The 13,675-nt window shown below is 68.4% G+C and overlaps 1 protein-coding gene across 3 annotated transcripts; it reads right to left on the reverse strand.

Annotated features, from left to right (window-relative positions):
- Nucleotides 1–1,097: 1,097 nt before the first annotated feature.
- On the reverse strand, nt 1,098–12,549 carry DSN1 (DSN1 component of MIS12 kinetochore complex). 3 transcript variants are annotated; one of them, XM_029048801.1, is made up of 13 exons: nt 12,446–12,549; nt 12,325–12,361; nt 10,404–10,455; nt 10,062–10,277; nt 7,903–7,976; nt 6,876–6,948; nt 4,661–4,748; nt 4,024–4,083; nt 3,411–3,482; nt 2,672–2,819; nt 1,683–1,770; nt 1,531–1,614; nt 1,098–1,268 (listed from the first exon to the last, which is right to left on the reverse strand). In XM_029048801.1, the coding sequence occupies exons 1-13, from the start codon at nt 12,472–12,474 to the stop codon at nt 1,189–1,191; spliced, it is 1,101 nt and encodes a 366-aa protein (XP_028904634.1). In that variant the 5' UTR covers nt 12,475–12,549; the 3' UTR covers nt 1,098–1,188. The 3 variants fall into 3 exon arrangements, with proteins under 3 accessions (XP_028904634.1, XP_028904636.1, XP_028904635.1); XM_029048803.2 differs by lacking the exon at nt 10,062–10,277 and having other exon boundaries at nt 12,446–12,548; XM_029048802.1 differs by lacking the exon at nt 1,531–1,614 and having other exon boundaries at nt 12,446–12,548.
- Nucleotides 12,550–13,675: the final 1,126 nt, after the last annotated feature.

A 13,675-nucleotide genomic window follows, 5' to 3' on the forward strand; every position in this document is an offset into this window, starting at 1 on the left:
GGATTGGCACCCAAGTCCCGAGGAGAGGGCGTGCGGAGGGGCGGGGAAGGGGAGGCTACCGCCTCTCCGCAAGCAAACGAAGCGGCGCGGCTCAGTGGCGAGAGCCCGGGCTTGGGAGTCGGCGGTCATGGGTTCGAATCCCGGCTCCGCCGCTTGCCGGCTGGGCGACTTGCCCCAGGTCACTTCTCTGGGCCTCGCTTACCTCATCCGGAAAATGGGGATTAAAAACCGTGAGCCCCACGCGGGACAACCTGGCATCCCCCCAGCGCTTAGTCCGCTCCAAACAAAAACTCCTCACTCTAGGCTTCGAGGCTCTCCGTCACCTCGCCCCTTCCTACCTCTCCTCCCTTCTCTGTTTCCACCGCCCACCCCGCACGCTCCGCTCCTCCGCCGCCCGCCTCCTCGCCGTCCCTCGGTCTCGCCCGTCCCGCCGTCGACCCCCGGGCCGCGTCCTCCCGCGGTCCCCGAACGCCCTCCCTCCTCGCCTCCGCCGAACCGATTCTCTTTCCCTCTTCGAAACCCTACTTAAAAATCGCCTCCTCCGAGAGGCCTTCCCAGACCGAGCTCCTCTTCCCCCTCTACTCCCTCTGCCGTCCCCCCTTTACCTCTCCGCAGCTTAACCCTCTTTTTCCCCTTTCCCTCCGCTCCTCCACCTCTCCCTTCCCATCCCCACGGCGCCGTACTCGTCCGCTCGACTGGATATGTTTTCGTTACCCTATTTATTCTGTTAACGAATCGTACATCGCCTCGATTCTATTTAGTCGCCATCGGTTTTTACGAGATGTCCTTCCCCTCGACGCTGTTCATCGCCATCGTTCTCGTCCGTCCGTCTCCCCCGATCGGACCGTGAGCCCGTCAGACGGCAGGGACCGTCTCTATCCGTTGCCGACTTGTTCATCCCAAGCGCTTAGTCCGGTGCTCTGCACATAGTAAGCGCTCAATAAATACTATTGACTGAATTGAATGAATGAATAGTCCAGTGCTCCGCGCACAGTGAGCGCTTAACAGCTACCACGTTATCATTAAAACGCAACGCCGAGCCTGCCGTCGAACCGCAACGAGGTCATTTACAGATGAGCATTTCCTTAATCCTGAGCTAATAAGAGGCGAGTTAAAGTTTATTGGAGGAAGGGAGCGGGTCGGGGGGGCGCGCCGGCCGGCGACGGGTCCGCGAGGAAGTTCGGGGCGTCATCGGGGGGCCTTTGGCGGCTGAGACTCGAGCAGTTTTCGGGCCGGGGAGCTGTCCAGTCGCCGAAAGGTCCTCGACCCTGGGGACACAGCGAACCGCCGAGCGCTCGGAGAAAATCCTCGGGACCCCCAAACCCTAACGGGGGTGGGGGTTCGTTCACTCGATCGTATCGACTGCGCGCTTAACTCCGTGCGGAGCACGGGGGAGGGCGTCCCGGAGGAGCTCCGGCTCCGGGAGGAAGCTCCGCTAGCTGCCCGACACCCCTCAGTCCGTTCGTGCATCCGACGGTATCTACTGAGCGCTCACTGCGTGCAGAGCGTTGGGAAGATTCCGGCTCTCACCCGCATCAGAGCGGAAACTCGCCGCCGGACGGGCAACGGCTCGCGGTTCTTCGCCTCCCACGTATCTACTGCGGTACGCCGCTCCTAGAGGGGGTCCAATAAGTGCTCCTCCCCCTCCCCGGCCGCGCCCCCGGGACCCGTCCCGCACTGACCGAGCTGGCCGGACATCTTCTGGAGGAGCCGGGTGCTGTCGTCCATGAAGGCGTGCAGCTGCCTCACCGACGCCTGCAGCTCGTCCATCTGCGGATTGTACATCCCGAGCGCTTAGTGCGGCGCTCCGCACATAGTAAGCGCTCGACGAATACCGTCGCCCTCCGGGCCTTCCGGGAAGAGTCCGCTCCGCCCTCGCCCGGTCGGCCCCGACACGCCCACGTTCCCGCCGAGGGAACCGAGGCACGGAGAAAATGAGGTGACCGGCCCGAGGTCACGCGGCAGGCCCGGGATTAGAACCCAAGTCCCGCGGGCTCCCCGGCCCAGGTCCCATCCGCCGGGCCACGCTGCTTCTCGGGGACGTTTCTTTTCAGGGTCTCGGTGAAGGGCTCACTGTGCGAGAAGCACTGGGGCAGACAGGAGTTTATCGGGTAGGACGCGCTCCCCGCTCCACAGGGGGCTCGCAGTCTGCGGAGGGGGGAGGATCGAATCCCCATTTTACAGGAGAGAGAACCGAGGCCCAGCTAAGCCAAGTGACTGGCGCGAGGTCACACAGCAGACGGATGGCAGAGTTAGGATTGGAACCCAGGTCGTCGGACTCCCCGGCCCGGGCTCCCTCCGCTGGGCCGTGTCGCTGGGAAGCCCGGCCTCTGTTTCCCCCATCCGTAAACCGGGGATCGATCCGTCAGTGGTATGTACCGCGCGCTTGCTATGTGCTCGGCACTGTTCTGAGCGCTTGGGAGAGCCCAACACAACCAAATTAGGAGACGCGTTCGCTGCCCACGGCCAACCTCTAGGGACGAAGAGCCCCCCGCGGGACGCCGACCGCGTCCGACGCGATCGGCTTCGATCTACCCCGGCGCTCGGTACAGCGCCCGGCACGTGGTAAGCGCTTAAAGAAATACCATAACACCCCCCCTCCCCCCCCGGAAGCCCGCCGCCGGTTTCCGGTCACGGTGCGGGGGTCCGCCGAAGCCCCCGGGGGACTCACCACCAGCTCCACGCAGTCGAAGACGCGGCCCTGGCCGCTGACGATCTGGCCGTAGTCGGGCTTGGAGCCGAGGACCTCGCTCTGCGACGTCTCCAGGTACGAGGCGGGGTCCACCGGACCGGCCGCGACTTGGTCTTCCCCCCGGGGCCTGCCCGCCGACCCACCGGTCGCTGAGATTTACGGAGCGCCGACCGGGGACGGTCCGCTGGACACGTCGTCCGCCCACCACGGGCCCCGGACGACCGGAGTGGACCGTATTCGCGGAGCGCTGGGCGCGGAGCGCCGCGCTCGACGCCCGGGAGAGTCCGCCACGGTCCCCGACCGCGACGGGAATCCCGCGCCCCCCCCCAGCCGGCGTCCGCCACGCCGCCTCTCTGCGCCTCGGTTTGCTCCTCTGGAAAACGGGGCCGAATGCTGCGAGCCCCACGGGGGACGGCGTCCCACCCGGCCAGCTCGGCTCCACCCCGGCGCTTAGAACGGCGTCCGGCGCACGGTAAGCGCTTAACGGATCCCGCCGGGCTCGAAGGGGGATCTGAGGACCCGCCGGATTCCCGGGAGGCGGCCGCCCAACGCTGTCCTAAGCGCTGGGGTTGGATACGGCCCATCGGGGCTCCCGGTCTCCGTCTCCCGGAGGCCCAGAGAAGCCGCCCGAGGTCACCGGGCCGACGGGCGGCGGAGGCGGAACGAGAACCCGGGTCCTCCGGACGCCCGGGGCCCTGACCGCGGGGCGGGCGCTCACCTCGACGCCTCCCTGGCCGTGTCCTCGTGGTGCAGCAGCAACCGATCCCACGCCTGACACTCGGAGGAGAACCTGAGGGCGGGGAGGAAGAAGGGCCCTCGGTCAAGACGGACGGCGGCCCCGTCCCCCGCCCGCCCCGGCCGGACCGCTCCTTCGGAGTCGGTCGGATTAACTGAGCGCTCGCTGGGTGCGGGGCGCCGTACCCGACACTCGGGAGGGTCCGCCCGGACAACCGAGAGACACGTCGCCTGCCCACGGCGAGCCGCCGGTCGGCGGCGGGACGTCGCCCGGGCCCGGACTGGCACGGTCCGGGGCGGCCGGGCGCTCCCACGCCCTCGGCCCGGTGGTTTTTTCCGGATCGTATCCGTTAAGCGCTCACCACGGGCCAGGGACCGCGGTAAGCGCCGGAGTAGAGCCGAGCTAATCGGGTCGGACGCGACCCCCGACCCCCGGAGGGCTCGCGGTCCCGCCCCCCGTTTTCGACGGGAGTTAACCCAGGCCCGCAGAGGGCGGGCGGCTCGCCCGAGGTCACCCGGCGGACCAGCGGCGGAGCCGGGATCGGAACCCAGGTCCCTCCGGGTCCCGGGCCACGCCCCGGATCCCCGCCGCTCACCTGGTTATGAACTCCTTCATCTCGCCCACCGCCGCTTCCATGCCCAGGTTGGGGGACGACCTGCAACAGGGCATCCGTTCACTCGAGCGTATTTACCGAGCGCTTCCTGGGTGCGGAGCGCTGCACTAAGCGCTCGGGGAAAGTACAGTTCGGCAACAGAGAGAGACGACCCCTGCCCTCAAGGAGCTCACGGAGCGGGGCGGGGAGACAGACGTCGATACAAGCAAACCGACGTCGACACAGATAAATAAGATCACAGATATAATAAATATAAAACGGGTGGGCCACCCGGCCTATCTTCCCTCCCTGCCCGTCGCCCCTCCCGCCTCCCCCGTCCCCTAGGCTCAGTCGGCCCGCGCCACCCCAAATTGCGTACTCTCCCGAGCGCTTGGTACAGTGCTCGGCACACAGCGAGCGCTCACTAAGTCCAACCGGGTGAAGTTTCCCGACGCGAGGAGGATCCGCAGAGACCCACGCCGGGCCGCCCGATGCCCATCGGGGCATCTCTCCCCGCCCGCCGGGTCTAACCCACGGGCTTCCCGGCCCGACGAGGCCCGAGCGGCGGGTCTCTCTCCCGGGGGGACCCCCCCCCGCCTCCCGGGACCGACCCCCCCCCCCCCCGCCCGACTCCGCTTACCTCGGACGCGGCTCGCAACACCTCCGCAGGGTCCCGTCGCGCTCCAGTCGCTCCGTGTGGCGCGCGAACTCCTCCGTCGCCCAAGCCGCTGGGGCGGGAGGAGGGGAACGGGCGTCAGAGCCCGCCGAGGGCCACTCGATCTCGCGGCCCGGAGGCCCGGGATGGGGAGGTGTGGGGGGGGGGGGACACGAAGCAGCGCGGCTCAGTGGAAAGAGCATGGGCTTCGGAGTCAGAGGGCGTGGGTTCGCATCCCGGCTCCGCCACTCGGCAGCTGTGTGACCGTGGGCGAGTCGCTTCACTTCCCCGGGCCTCAGTTCCCTCATCTGTAAAACGGGGATGAAGACCGCGAGCCCCACGTGGGACGACCCGATTCCCCTGTGTCTACCCCAGCGCTCAGAACGGTGCTCGGCACGTAGTGAGCGCTTAACAGATACCGACATTTTTTTTTTTCCCCGCCGCGCCGCTTGGACGGCTTAACTGGCGCCTCCCAAGCGCTCAGGACATAGCAAGCGCTCGGTAAACACCACCGACCGACTGGCCTCCGAACCGTAAGCTCGCGGCGGGCCGAGAAGCAGCGCGGCCTAGTGAAAAGAGCCCGGGCTCGGGAGTCGGAGGTCGTGGGTTCTAATCCCCGGCTCCGCCACGGCGTGGCTCAGTGGAAGGGGCACGGGCTTGGGAGTCAGAGGTCAGGGGTTCGAATCCCGGCTCTGCCACCTGTCAGCTGTGCGACTCCGGGCAAGTCGCTTCTCTGGGCCTCAGTGACCTCATCTGTAAAACGGGGATGAAGACCGTGAGCCCCACGTGGGACGACCTGACGACCCTGTGTCTCCCCCGGCGCTCACGACAGCGCCCTGCACATAGTAAGCGCTTAACCGACACCAACGTTAATTGTCAGCCGTGTGACTCGGGGCAAGCCGCTTCACTTCTCCGGGCCTCGGTCATCCCCATCCGTAAATGGGGACGAGGACCGGGAGCCCCCCCGTGGGACCACCCGATCGCCCCGTATCTCTCCCAGCGCTCAGAACGGTGCTCGGCACGTAGTGAGCGCTTAACAAACGCCATCATTAGCACCAGGTCGGTCGCGTCAGACTCTCCCCGGTGCTCCGCACAGAGCGAGCACTCAATAAACACCAGTGATTGATCGAGGAGACTCTCCCAGCCGTCCGACGAGGAGGATCGACAATCTACTGAGCGCCTTCTGCGGGCAGAGCACTGTACTAAGCACTTGGGAAAGTACAAGGGGACAATACAACAGACACGGTCCCCGTGAGCTGCCGGCTCCTAAGCCGTCAGCTCGTCGCGGGCAGGGAACGCGTCTACTCGGCCGGACCGGACGCTCCCAAATGCTCAGTCCGGTGCTCGGCACGCAGTCAGCGCTCAGTAGAGATCATCCACCGACGGGTCAATCGGGGTGGTTGGGGGCTGCAGCCAGGAGGGCCCGCTCCGACTCGGGGCAGGAGCAAGGGCACCGTCCTCCCGATGTCCCCATTCATTCCTTCAGTAGTATTTATTGAGCGCCTACTACGTGCAGAGCACCGTACTAAGCGTCTGGACAGGACGCTCCGGCCACCGATCGAGACGATCCCTGCCCACTGACGGGCTCACGGTCCCCATACAGGGTGGAGAGAACCGAGGCGCCAGTTAGGCCGTCCAAGCGGCGCGGCGGAAAGAGCCGGGGCTCGGGAGTCAGAGGTGGTGGGTTCCGATCCCGGCTCGGCCGCGTGTCTGCTGGGTGACCCTGGTTAAGTCGCTTCACTTCTCTGGGCCTCGGTGGCCTCACCTGGAAGAGCGGGGATTAAAAAACGGGAGCCCCACGTGGGACCTCCCCATCACCCCATCCCCGGGCGCTTAGGACAGTGCTTGGCGCACGGTAGGCGCTCAACAAATATCACGGTTATCATTAAGGAGCCCTGGTGACCGGCAGGGGCCTCCCCGTTGGAGCGGAAGCTCCCCGTAGGCAGGGAACGTGCTCGGAGCAGGGCCCGGCATCCGGCGGGCGTCCGGTTAAAGACCATCATCGTTCCTGGGCCACCCCTCAAGCCGCGGGGGCGACGGCACTGACGACCGTGTATCTCCCCCAGCGCTTAGAACGGTGATCCGCACATAGTGAGCGCTTAACGAATACCAACGTCATTATTGTCATCATGCCAGGCCGGGGGGGGCGGGGAGGGGGGGGCGTCCTGGCCAGCCCGGCCCCCCCCCCCGGGGCGCTCACCCTTGGCTTTGAAGTCATCCGGGTCGAAGCCTTCCAGCTCCTTCAGGAGGGGCTCGACCTGCAGGACCGAGAACTGCGGAGACGACACGCAGAGACAGACAAGCGTCTTCCTCACCGGGAGCTCGGCGTCCATCGCCGCCCCTCCCGTGCCCGCTTCGGGGGGCGCCGCAGGCGCCGTGCCTGCCCACGCTCTAGTACCGACCGCCGTCTCCCTGGCGCTCGGCGCAGGCCTCCGCACGCCGAGCCCTCAGCGGGCAAGCCCGGGCTCGGGAGTCAGAGGTCACGGGTTCGGATCCCGGCTCGGCCGCCCGTCCGTGGGCAAGCGGCTCCGCTTCTCTGGGCCTCGGTGACCTCATCTGTCAAACGGGGATTAACCGCGGGCCTCGCGGGGGACCGCCCGATGACCCCGTATCCGCTCCGGCGCTTGGCACAGTGCTCCGCACACGGTAACGACGTTATCGTCGAACGCCACTGATCGTCCTCTGGACCGGCAGCTCCTCGAGGGCACGGACCGTGCCGCGAGCCCCGACTCCCCCGCATCTCCCCCAGCGCCTGCAACGGCGCTCTGCACACAGTAAGCGCTTAACAGATACCAACGTTATTATCGTTACGACGGACGTCACCGGACCGGACCCGCCCAAGCGCTTAGCGGAGTGCTCGGCGCACAGTAAGCGCTCGACGGGTGCCGCCGCGTGTCCCCTAGACCGGCGGCTCCCGGAGGGCGGGGACGGTGCCTCCCACCGCTACTGGACCGGACTCGCCCGAGGGCTTAGCGCGGGGCCCCGCGCGTAGTAAGCGCTCGACAAAGGCCGCCGATGGATGGACGGGGCCGGGAGAGGTCTGGCCGAGGGAGGAGGTTCTTGCCCTGAGCCCCTCACGACCCGCAAGCGCTCGGGAATACGGGCCGGGCCTGGGAGTCAGGAGGTCCCGGGTTCTAATCCCCCGCTCCGCCCCCCCCCCCCCCCCCCCGACCCGACCTCCGGCCCCGCGCGCCCCACGGGGACGCGAAGCCGAGCCGGCCCCTGACCTGGAAGCTGGAGAGGAGGAGCCGGCCCAGGCGCTCGTCGGCCGCCATCTCCTCGCCGACGGCCCGGCTGAGCTCTGGGACACGAGAGAGTCGGTGAGGGTCCCCCGCGCCCCCCCGTCGGACCCCGGCAGTCGCGGGGACCCGGGTTCCCGGCCCGGCCCCGGCCCCCGTGTGACTTCACTTCTCCGGGCCTCGGTTCCCTCGTCCGCAAAACGGGGATGACGGCTGGGAGCCCCAAGCGGGCCGAGGACCGCGTCCGACCCGATCATCGGGCGCCGACTACGGCGCGCGGTACAGCGTCGGACACGGACGAGGCCCTCGACGGATACCGTGGTCGCGATTATTAGTTGGGCGGTCCCCAGGGCCGCGCCCACAGTTCGCAGACACCGGCCGGCGGGCGCGCGCCCGCGCGGGGCACCGCCACGTGGCCTTCTCGGCTTTCTCCGCCCGCTCCGTTCATCCGGTCGTATTTGTCGAGCGCCTCCCGGGTGCGCGGCACCGTACTAGGCGCTTGGGAGAGGACGCCACAACCACAAACCGGCACGTTCCCCGCCCGCGGCGAGCCGACGGAGAAGCAGCGCGGCTCAGGGGAAACAGCCCGGGCTTGGGAGTCGGGGGTCGTGGGTTCGAATCCCGGCTCCGCCCCCCCGTCGGCTGGGTGACCGGGGGCGGGTCGCCTCACTTCTCTGGGCCTCAGTTCCCTCAGCTGGAAAATGGGGACGGACGCCGGGAGCCGCACGGGGGGACCACCCGATGACCCCGCGTCTCCCCCGGCGCTTAGAACGGTGCCCTGCACGTAGTCGGCGCTTAACAGATACCGACATTATTGTTATTATTATTATTATTATTAGAGTCGGGGGTGACGGACACCCCGGGCAAAGAAACGAAACGACGGCCGTGAACAGAAGCGGTGCGGGGGCCGGGAGGGGAGGAAAAGAGCAAAGGGAGCGAGCCGGGGCGACGTGGGAGGAGGGGACGGCAGGGTGCAGGCCGGGAAGGCTTCTCGGAGGAGGCGGGCCGCCGACGGTATTTACTAAGCGCTTACTGTGCGTCAGGCGCTCTGCTAAGTACTACGATAGAGAGAGAGAGAGAATGAGAAGCAGCGTGGCTCGGTGGGAAAGAGCACGGGCTTTGGGGGTCAGGAGTCACGGGTTCGAATCCCGGCTCCGCCACTCGTCGGCTGGGCGACCGTGGCCGAGTCGCTTCGCTTCTCCGGGCCTCAGTTCCCTCATCTGGAAAATGGGGATGAAGACCGGGAGCCCCACGTGGGACGACCCGATCACCCCGCGTCTACCCCGGCGCTTAGAACGGTGCTCGGCACATAGTGAGCGCTTAACCGATACCCCCGTCGTCATTACTAGTATAGGCGTCTACATCTACAGACGGATCGTCCTCCCTGTAGACTGCCAGCACATTAGGGGTAGGGAACACCTCCCCTCATTCCGTTGGATCGGACGCTCCCAACCGCTTAGGACGGTGCCCCGCGCACACCGAGCGCTCGGTGAATAGCACCGATGGATCACCTGGCTAGAGGAGGCCCCGAGGCGCCCCAGCCGGCCCCTCCTCCTGCTTCCTCCCTCACGCACGGGACGGGACGACGGGGGTGAGGCTCAGGGACGGAAAGGGCGGGCGTCCCGTCGCCCCGCCGGCCGGGCGGCGCCCCCGGCCCGGGGTCCCTCCTTCCCGTCCGTCCCCTTCCACGCCGAGCCGCCTCCTCCTAAGCCCTCCAACCGCTCCCTTCGTCCGCTCCCCTCTCCCGCCCCACCCCGGCTCGCGCTCTCCGTCTCTGGCTGCCGTCCTCATCGCTCTCGACCTCCCGGCTGACGTCCCTCCCCCCCCGCCTGAAACGCCTTCCCTCTCTCGGCGCATTGGCCTCTCCCGAGCGCCGAGTACAGTGCTCCGCACGCCGTGAGTGCTCAATAAATACGATCCGCCGGGCGGATCCGCCGGAGCACGGCTCCCCGCTCCCTTCGGAGCTCTTCCGACAGGCCGCCGCACCCGCGCGGAGACCGGACCGGCGGACGGGGAGCGGAGGGCGGGGAAGACCGTCGGCCCGGGGTCCCCCCGAGGCTCCGGACCGCCGGCGGGGGGGGACGGACGGACCCCCGAGGCCCGGCCGCCGCGTGCGCCCCCACGCCCCGCCGCCCGCGCCGCCCCACCTGTGATGCCCCGGTGAAAGGGAGGGAGCGACTTCCGCCGGGACGTCCCCTTCAGGCTGGACCGCCGCCAGGACCGCCGGCCGGAAGGCCGCCCCGGAGGGCCGGGATCCCGGTCATCGTCCGGGGGCTCCCGGGAGGCGGGCGCGGTCTCGCCGGTTCCCTCGGGGCCGGGCGCTAACGCACGGGTCTCGGCCTCCGCCGCCTCTTCCGCGGCCACTTGTTGCGAGAGCGAAGACACGGTCAAGGGACCGCCCCTCCCCTCCCCGCCGCCCCCGGCGGGCCGGGTCTCGGCGGGCAGAGGGTGGGCCGCCCCGTCGCGCCCGCCGTCCGGAACCCACTTACCCAGGGGGTCCCCCGAGACCTCCACGGTGCCGCCCGCCGCCGTGGCGACGGCCTGAAAGGCAAGGAGCCGGGTCGGGATGTGGGGGGGGGGGACCCGGGCCGGAGGGGAGGAAAGGACAGGGGAGGGGGGCGGGGGGAGGAGCGAGAAGGGGATGCCCGACCGGCGGCTCGTCGCGGGCGGGGACCGCGTCCGCCCACCCCAAGCCGGACTCTCCCCCGGCGCTCGCCGTCCACGCAGTCGGCGCCCGGTAACGGCGCGCCGGCCGGAGCGGGGGCCCGGGGGGCGGGGGCCGATCCCGCATCCGCTACCCGTCCGGGGCGCGGGTCGGGGTGGGCCGCTCCGCCTCTGCGCGCCCCGGTTAACTCATCCGTAAAATGGGCGTGGGGCCCGCGAGCCCCTCGCGGGACGACCTGATCACCTCGCCTCTCCCCGCCCCCCGCGCTCGGGCCCGGCCTTCGCACATACGGAAGGCGGCGGCGGCGGCAGGAGGGATTAGGGGAGAAGGGGAGGGGGGGTTGAAAGGGAGGGGGCGGGGCGAAGGAGAGGGGGCGGAGCCTATGGCCGACTGAGGATCCAGGGGGCGGAGCCAGCCACCAGGGGGCGGGGTTTGAGGAGACGAGGGCCGGGCCTAAGGAGGGCAGAGGGGACCGGGGGCGGGGCCAACCATCGGGGGCGGAGCCTAAGGCGGGCCGAGGGGCGGGGCCAGAGGACGGGGGCGGGGCCTAAAGTGGGTTGGGGCGGGGCCTGAGGAGACGGGGGCGGGGCCTAGGGGGACCAGAGGGATGGGGGCGGGGCTGGAGGGAGCAGGGGGCGGGGCCAACCACCAGGGGCGGGGCCTAAGAGGACCAGAGGGATGGGGGCGGGGCCAACCACCAGGGGCGGGGCCTAAGGGGCCAGGGGGTGGAGCCAGCCACCAAGGGGCGGAGCCTAAGGCGGGCCGAGGGCCAGGGGCGGGGCCTAAGACGGGCTGGGGGGCCAGGGGCGGGGCCTGATGGGCCAGGGGGCGGAGCCTATGGCGGGCTGAGGGACCAGGGGGCGGGACCTGAAGGCACGGGGGTGGAGCCAGCCACCATGGGGCGGGGCCAGGGGGAGGGGCCTGAAGGGGCCGGGCCTGGGCGGATTGAGGGACCGGGGGGCGGAGCCAGCCACCATGGGGCGGGGCCTGAGGGACCAGGGGGCGGGGCCAGGAGTCAGGGGCGGGTCCGAGGCGGGATAGGGAAAGGGGCGGAGCCAGCCGCAAGTGGGCGGGGCCTGAGGGGCCAGGGCGTGAGGGGGGATGGGGAAGGGGCGGAGCCAGCAGCCGGGGGCGGGGCCTGAGGGGCCAGGGGGCGGCAAAGGGGGCGGAGCCAGCCACCAGGGGGCGGGGCCCGAGGCGAGCTGAGGGGTCAGGGGCAGGGCGTGAGGGGGGATGGGAAAGGGGCGGAGCCAGCCGCCTGGGGGCGGGGCATGAGAGGCCAGGGGGCGGAGTCAGCCATCGGGGGGCGGGGCCTGAGGCGGGCTGAGGGGGCGGGGTCTGAGACTGGAGGGAGGAAGCATAGAGGCAGGGGGCGGGGCCTGGGGCGGGGCCACCGAGCGGGGGGGCGGGGCCACAGGCGGTGAGGGACGAGGGCGGGACCAAGGAACGGGGGGCGGGGCCAGTGATCCGGGGGGCGGAGCCTGCGGCGGGATGGCGGAAAGGGGGCGGGGCTAAAAGCGGGTGAGGGAACGGTGGGCGTGGCCAGGAACAAGGGGGGAGCCGGAGGCGGGGGGGAGTTGGGGGAGGAGCCTGAGGTGGGATTGCGAAAGGGGGCGGGGCCTGAGGCGGGGCCAGGGAGGCGAGCCGCGCGCGCCGGGGGCGGGGCCAGGAATCAGGGGGCGGGGCCTGAGGCGGGGAGGGGGACGAGGGAGGAAGGAGCGGGGGGCGACGGAGGGGTTACTGACCTCCGGCTGGCGCTGCTCCTGCCCCGCGTCTCCGCCGCTGCAAAAAACCAAACCCAAGCCGCCGATAAACCGCCGCCCGAGCCCGAGCCCGCCCCGCCGCCCGCCAGCAGCGGCCCCTTACCGGCCGCGGCTCGGCTCCGCGCCCTCCATGGCGGCCGCCGCGGAGACCCCCGCGACCACTCGCCGAATCCCGCTAAGAATTTGGCGGGGAACCGCCAGGGCCCAGCGCGCATGCGCGCCGCCCGCCGCGCCCCGTGGGGCTTGTAGTCCGCGCTCCGGCCCTACCCCGCATGCGCGCCTCCCGCCGCGCCCCGTGGGACTTGTAGTCCGCGCTCCGGCCCTACGCCGCATGCGCGCCTCCCGCCGTGCCCTCTGGGGCTTGTAGTCCGCGCTCCGGCTCTACTCCGCATGCGCGCCGCCCGCCCCGCCTTGTGGCAGTTGTAGACCGCACTCCGGTCCTAGTCCGCATGCGCGTCGCCCGCCGCGCCCTGTGCGAGTTGTAGTCCGCGCTCCGGCCCTACTCCGCATGCGCGGCGGCCGCTGCGGGGCGCCCCCTGCCGGCTGCTTCTGGCCCTCTTTCCGCCTCGATTAGCGGGTCCCACGTGGGCGGCTCGCACTCAACCCATGATTATCATTTTTATTATCATTATTATTATTATCGTTATTGTTATTATTATTTCGACACTGGTGAGCAGCTGTTGCGAGGATCGACTCCCCCCCCCACTCGAAGCTCATTGCGGCGTCTAATAATAATAATAATAATAAATAATGGTATTTGTTAAGCGCTTACTATGTACCAAGCACTGTTCTAAGCGCTGGGGGGGGGTGGGGAATACAAGGTCATCGGGGCGTCCCACGTGGGGCTCCCAGTCTTCATCCCCATTTTGCAGATGAGGTCACTGAGGCCCAGAGAAGTATAGGGATTTGCCCAAAGTCACACAGCAGACCAGTGGCAGAGGTGGGATTAGAACCCATGACTTATGATTCCCGAGCCCGGGCTCCTTCCGCTGAGCCACGTTGCTTCTCACTGTTCATTGCTGGAGTGTACTTTTCCAAGCGCTTAGTGCAGTGCTCAGCACTATTTATTATTCTATTTATTTTATTTTACGAACGATGTGTATATATCTATAATTCCATTTATCTATTTTGACGCTATTGATGCCCGTTTCCCCCCTTCTAGACCGTGAGCCCGTTGTTGGGTAGGGATTGTCCCTGTCTGGTGCCCGAATTGTACTTTCCAAGCGCTCAGTACAGTGCTCTGCACGCAGTAGTTCTCATTCTATTTATTTTTGAGTGAGGTGTATATAGCTATAATTCTATTTATCTATTTTGATGCGATCGATGCCTGTCT

The sequence above is a fragment of the Ornithorhynchus anatinus genome, chromosome 21, assembly GCF_004115215.2.
Source record: "Ornithorhynchus anatinus isolate Pmale09 chromosome 21, mOrnAna1.pri.v4, whole genome shotgun sequence".
Classification (NCBI taxonomy): Eukaryota; Metazoa; Chordata; class Mammalia; order Monotremata; family Ornithorhynchidae; genus Ornithorhynchus; species Ornithorhynchus anatinus.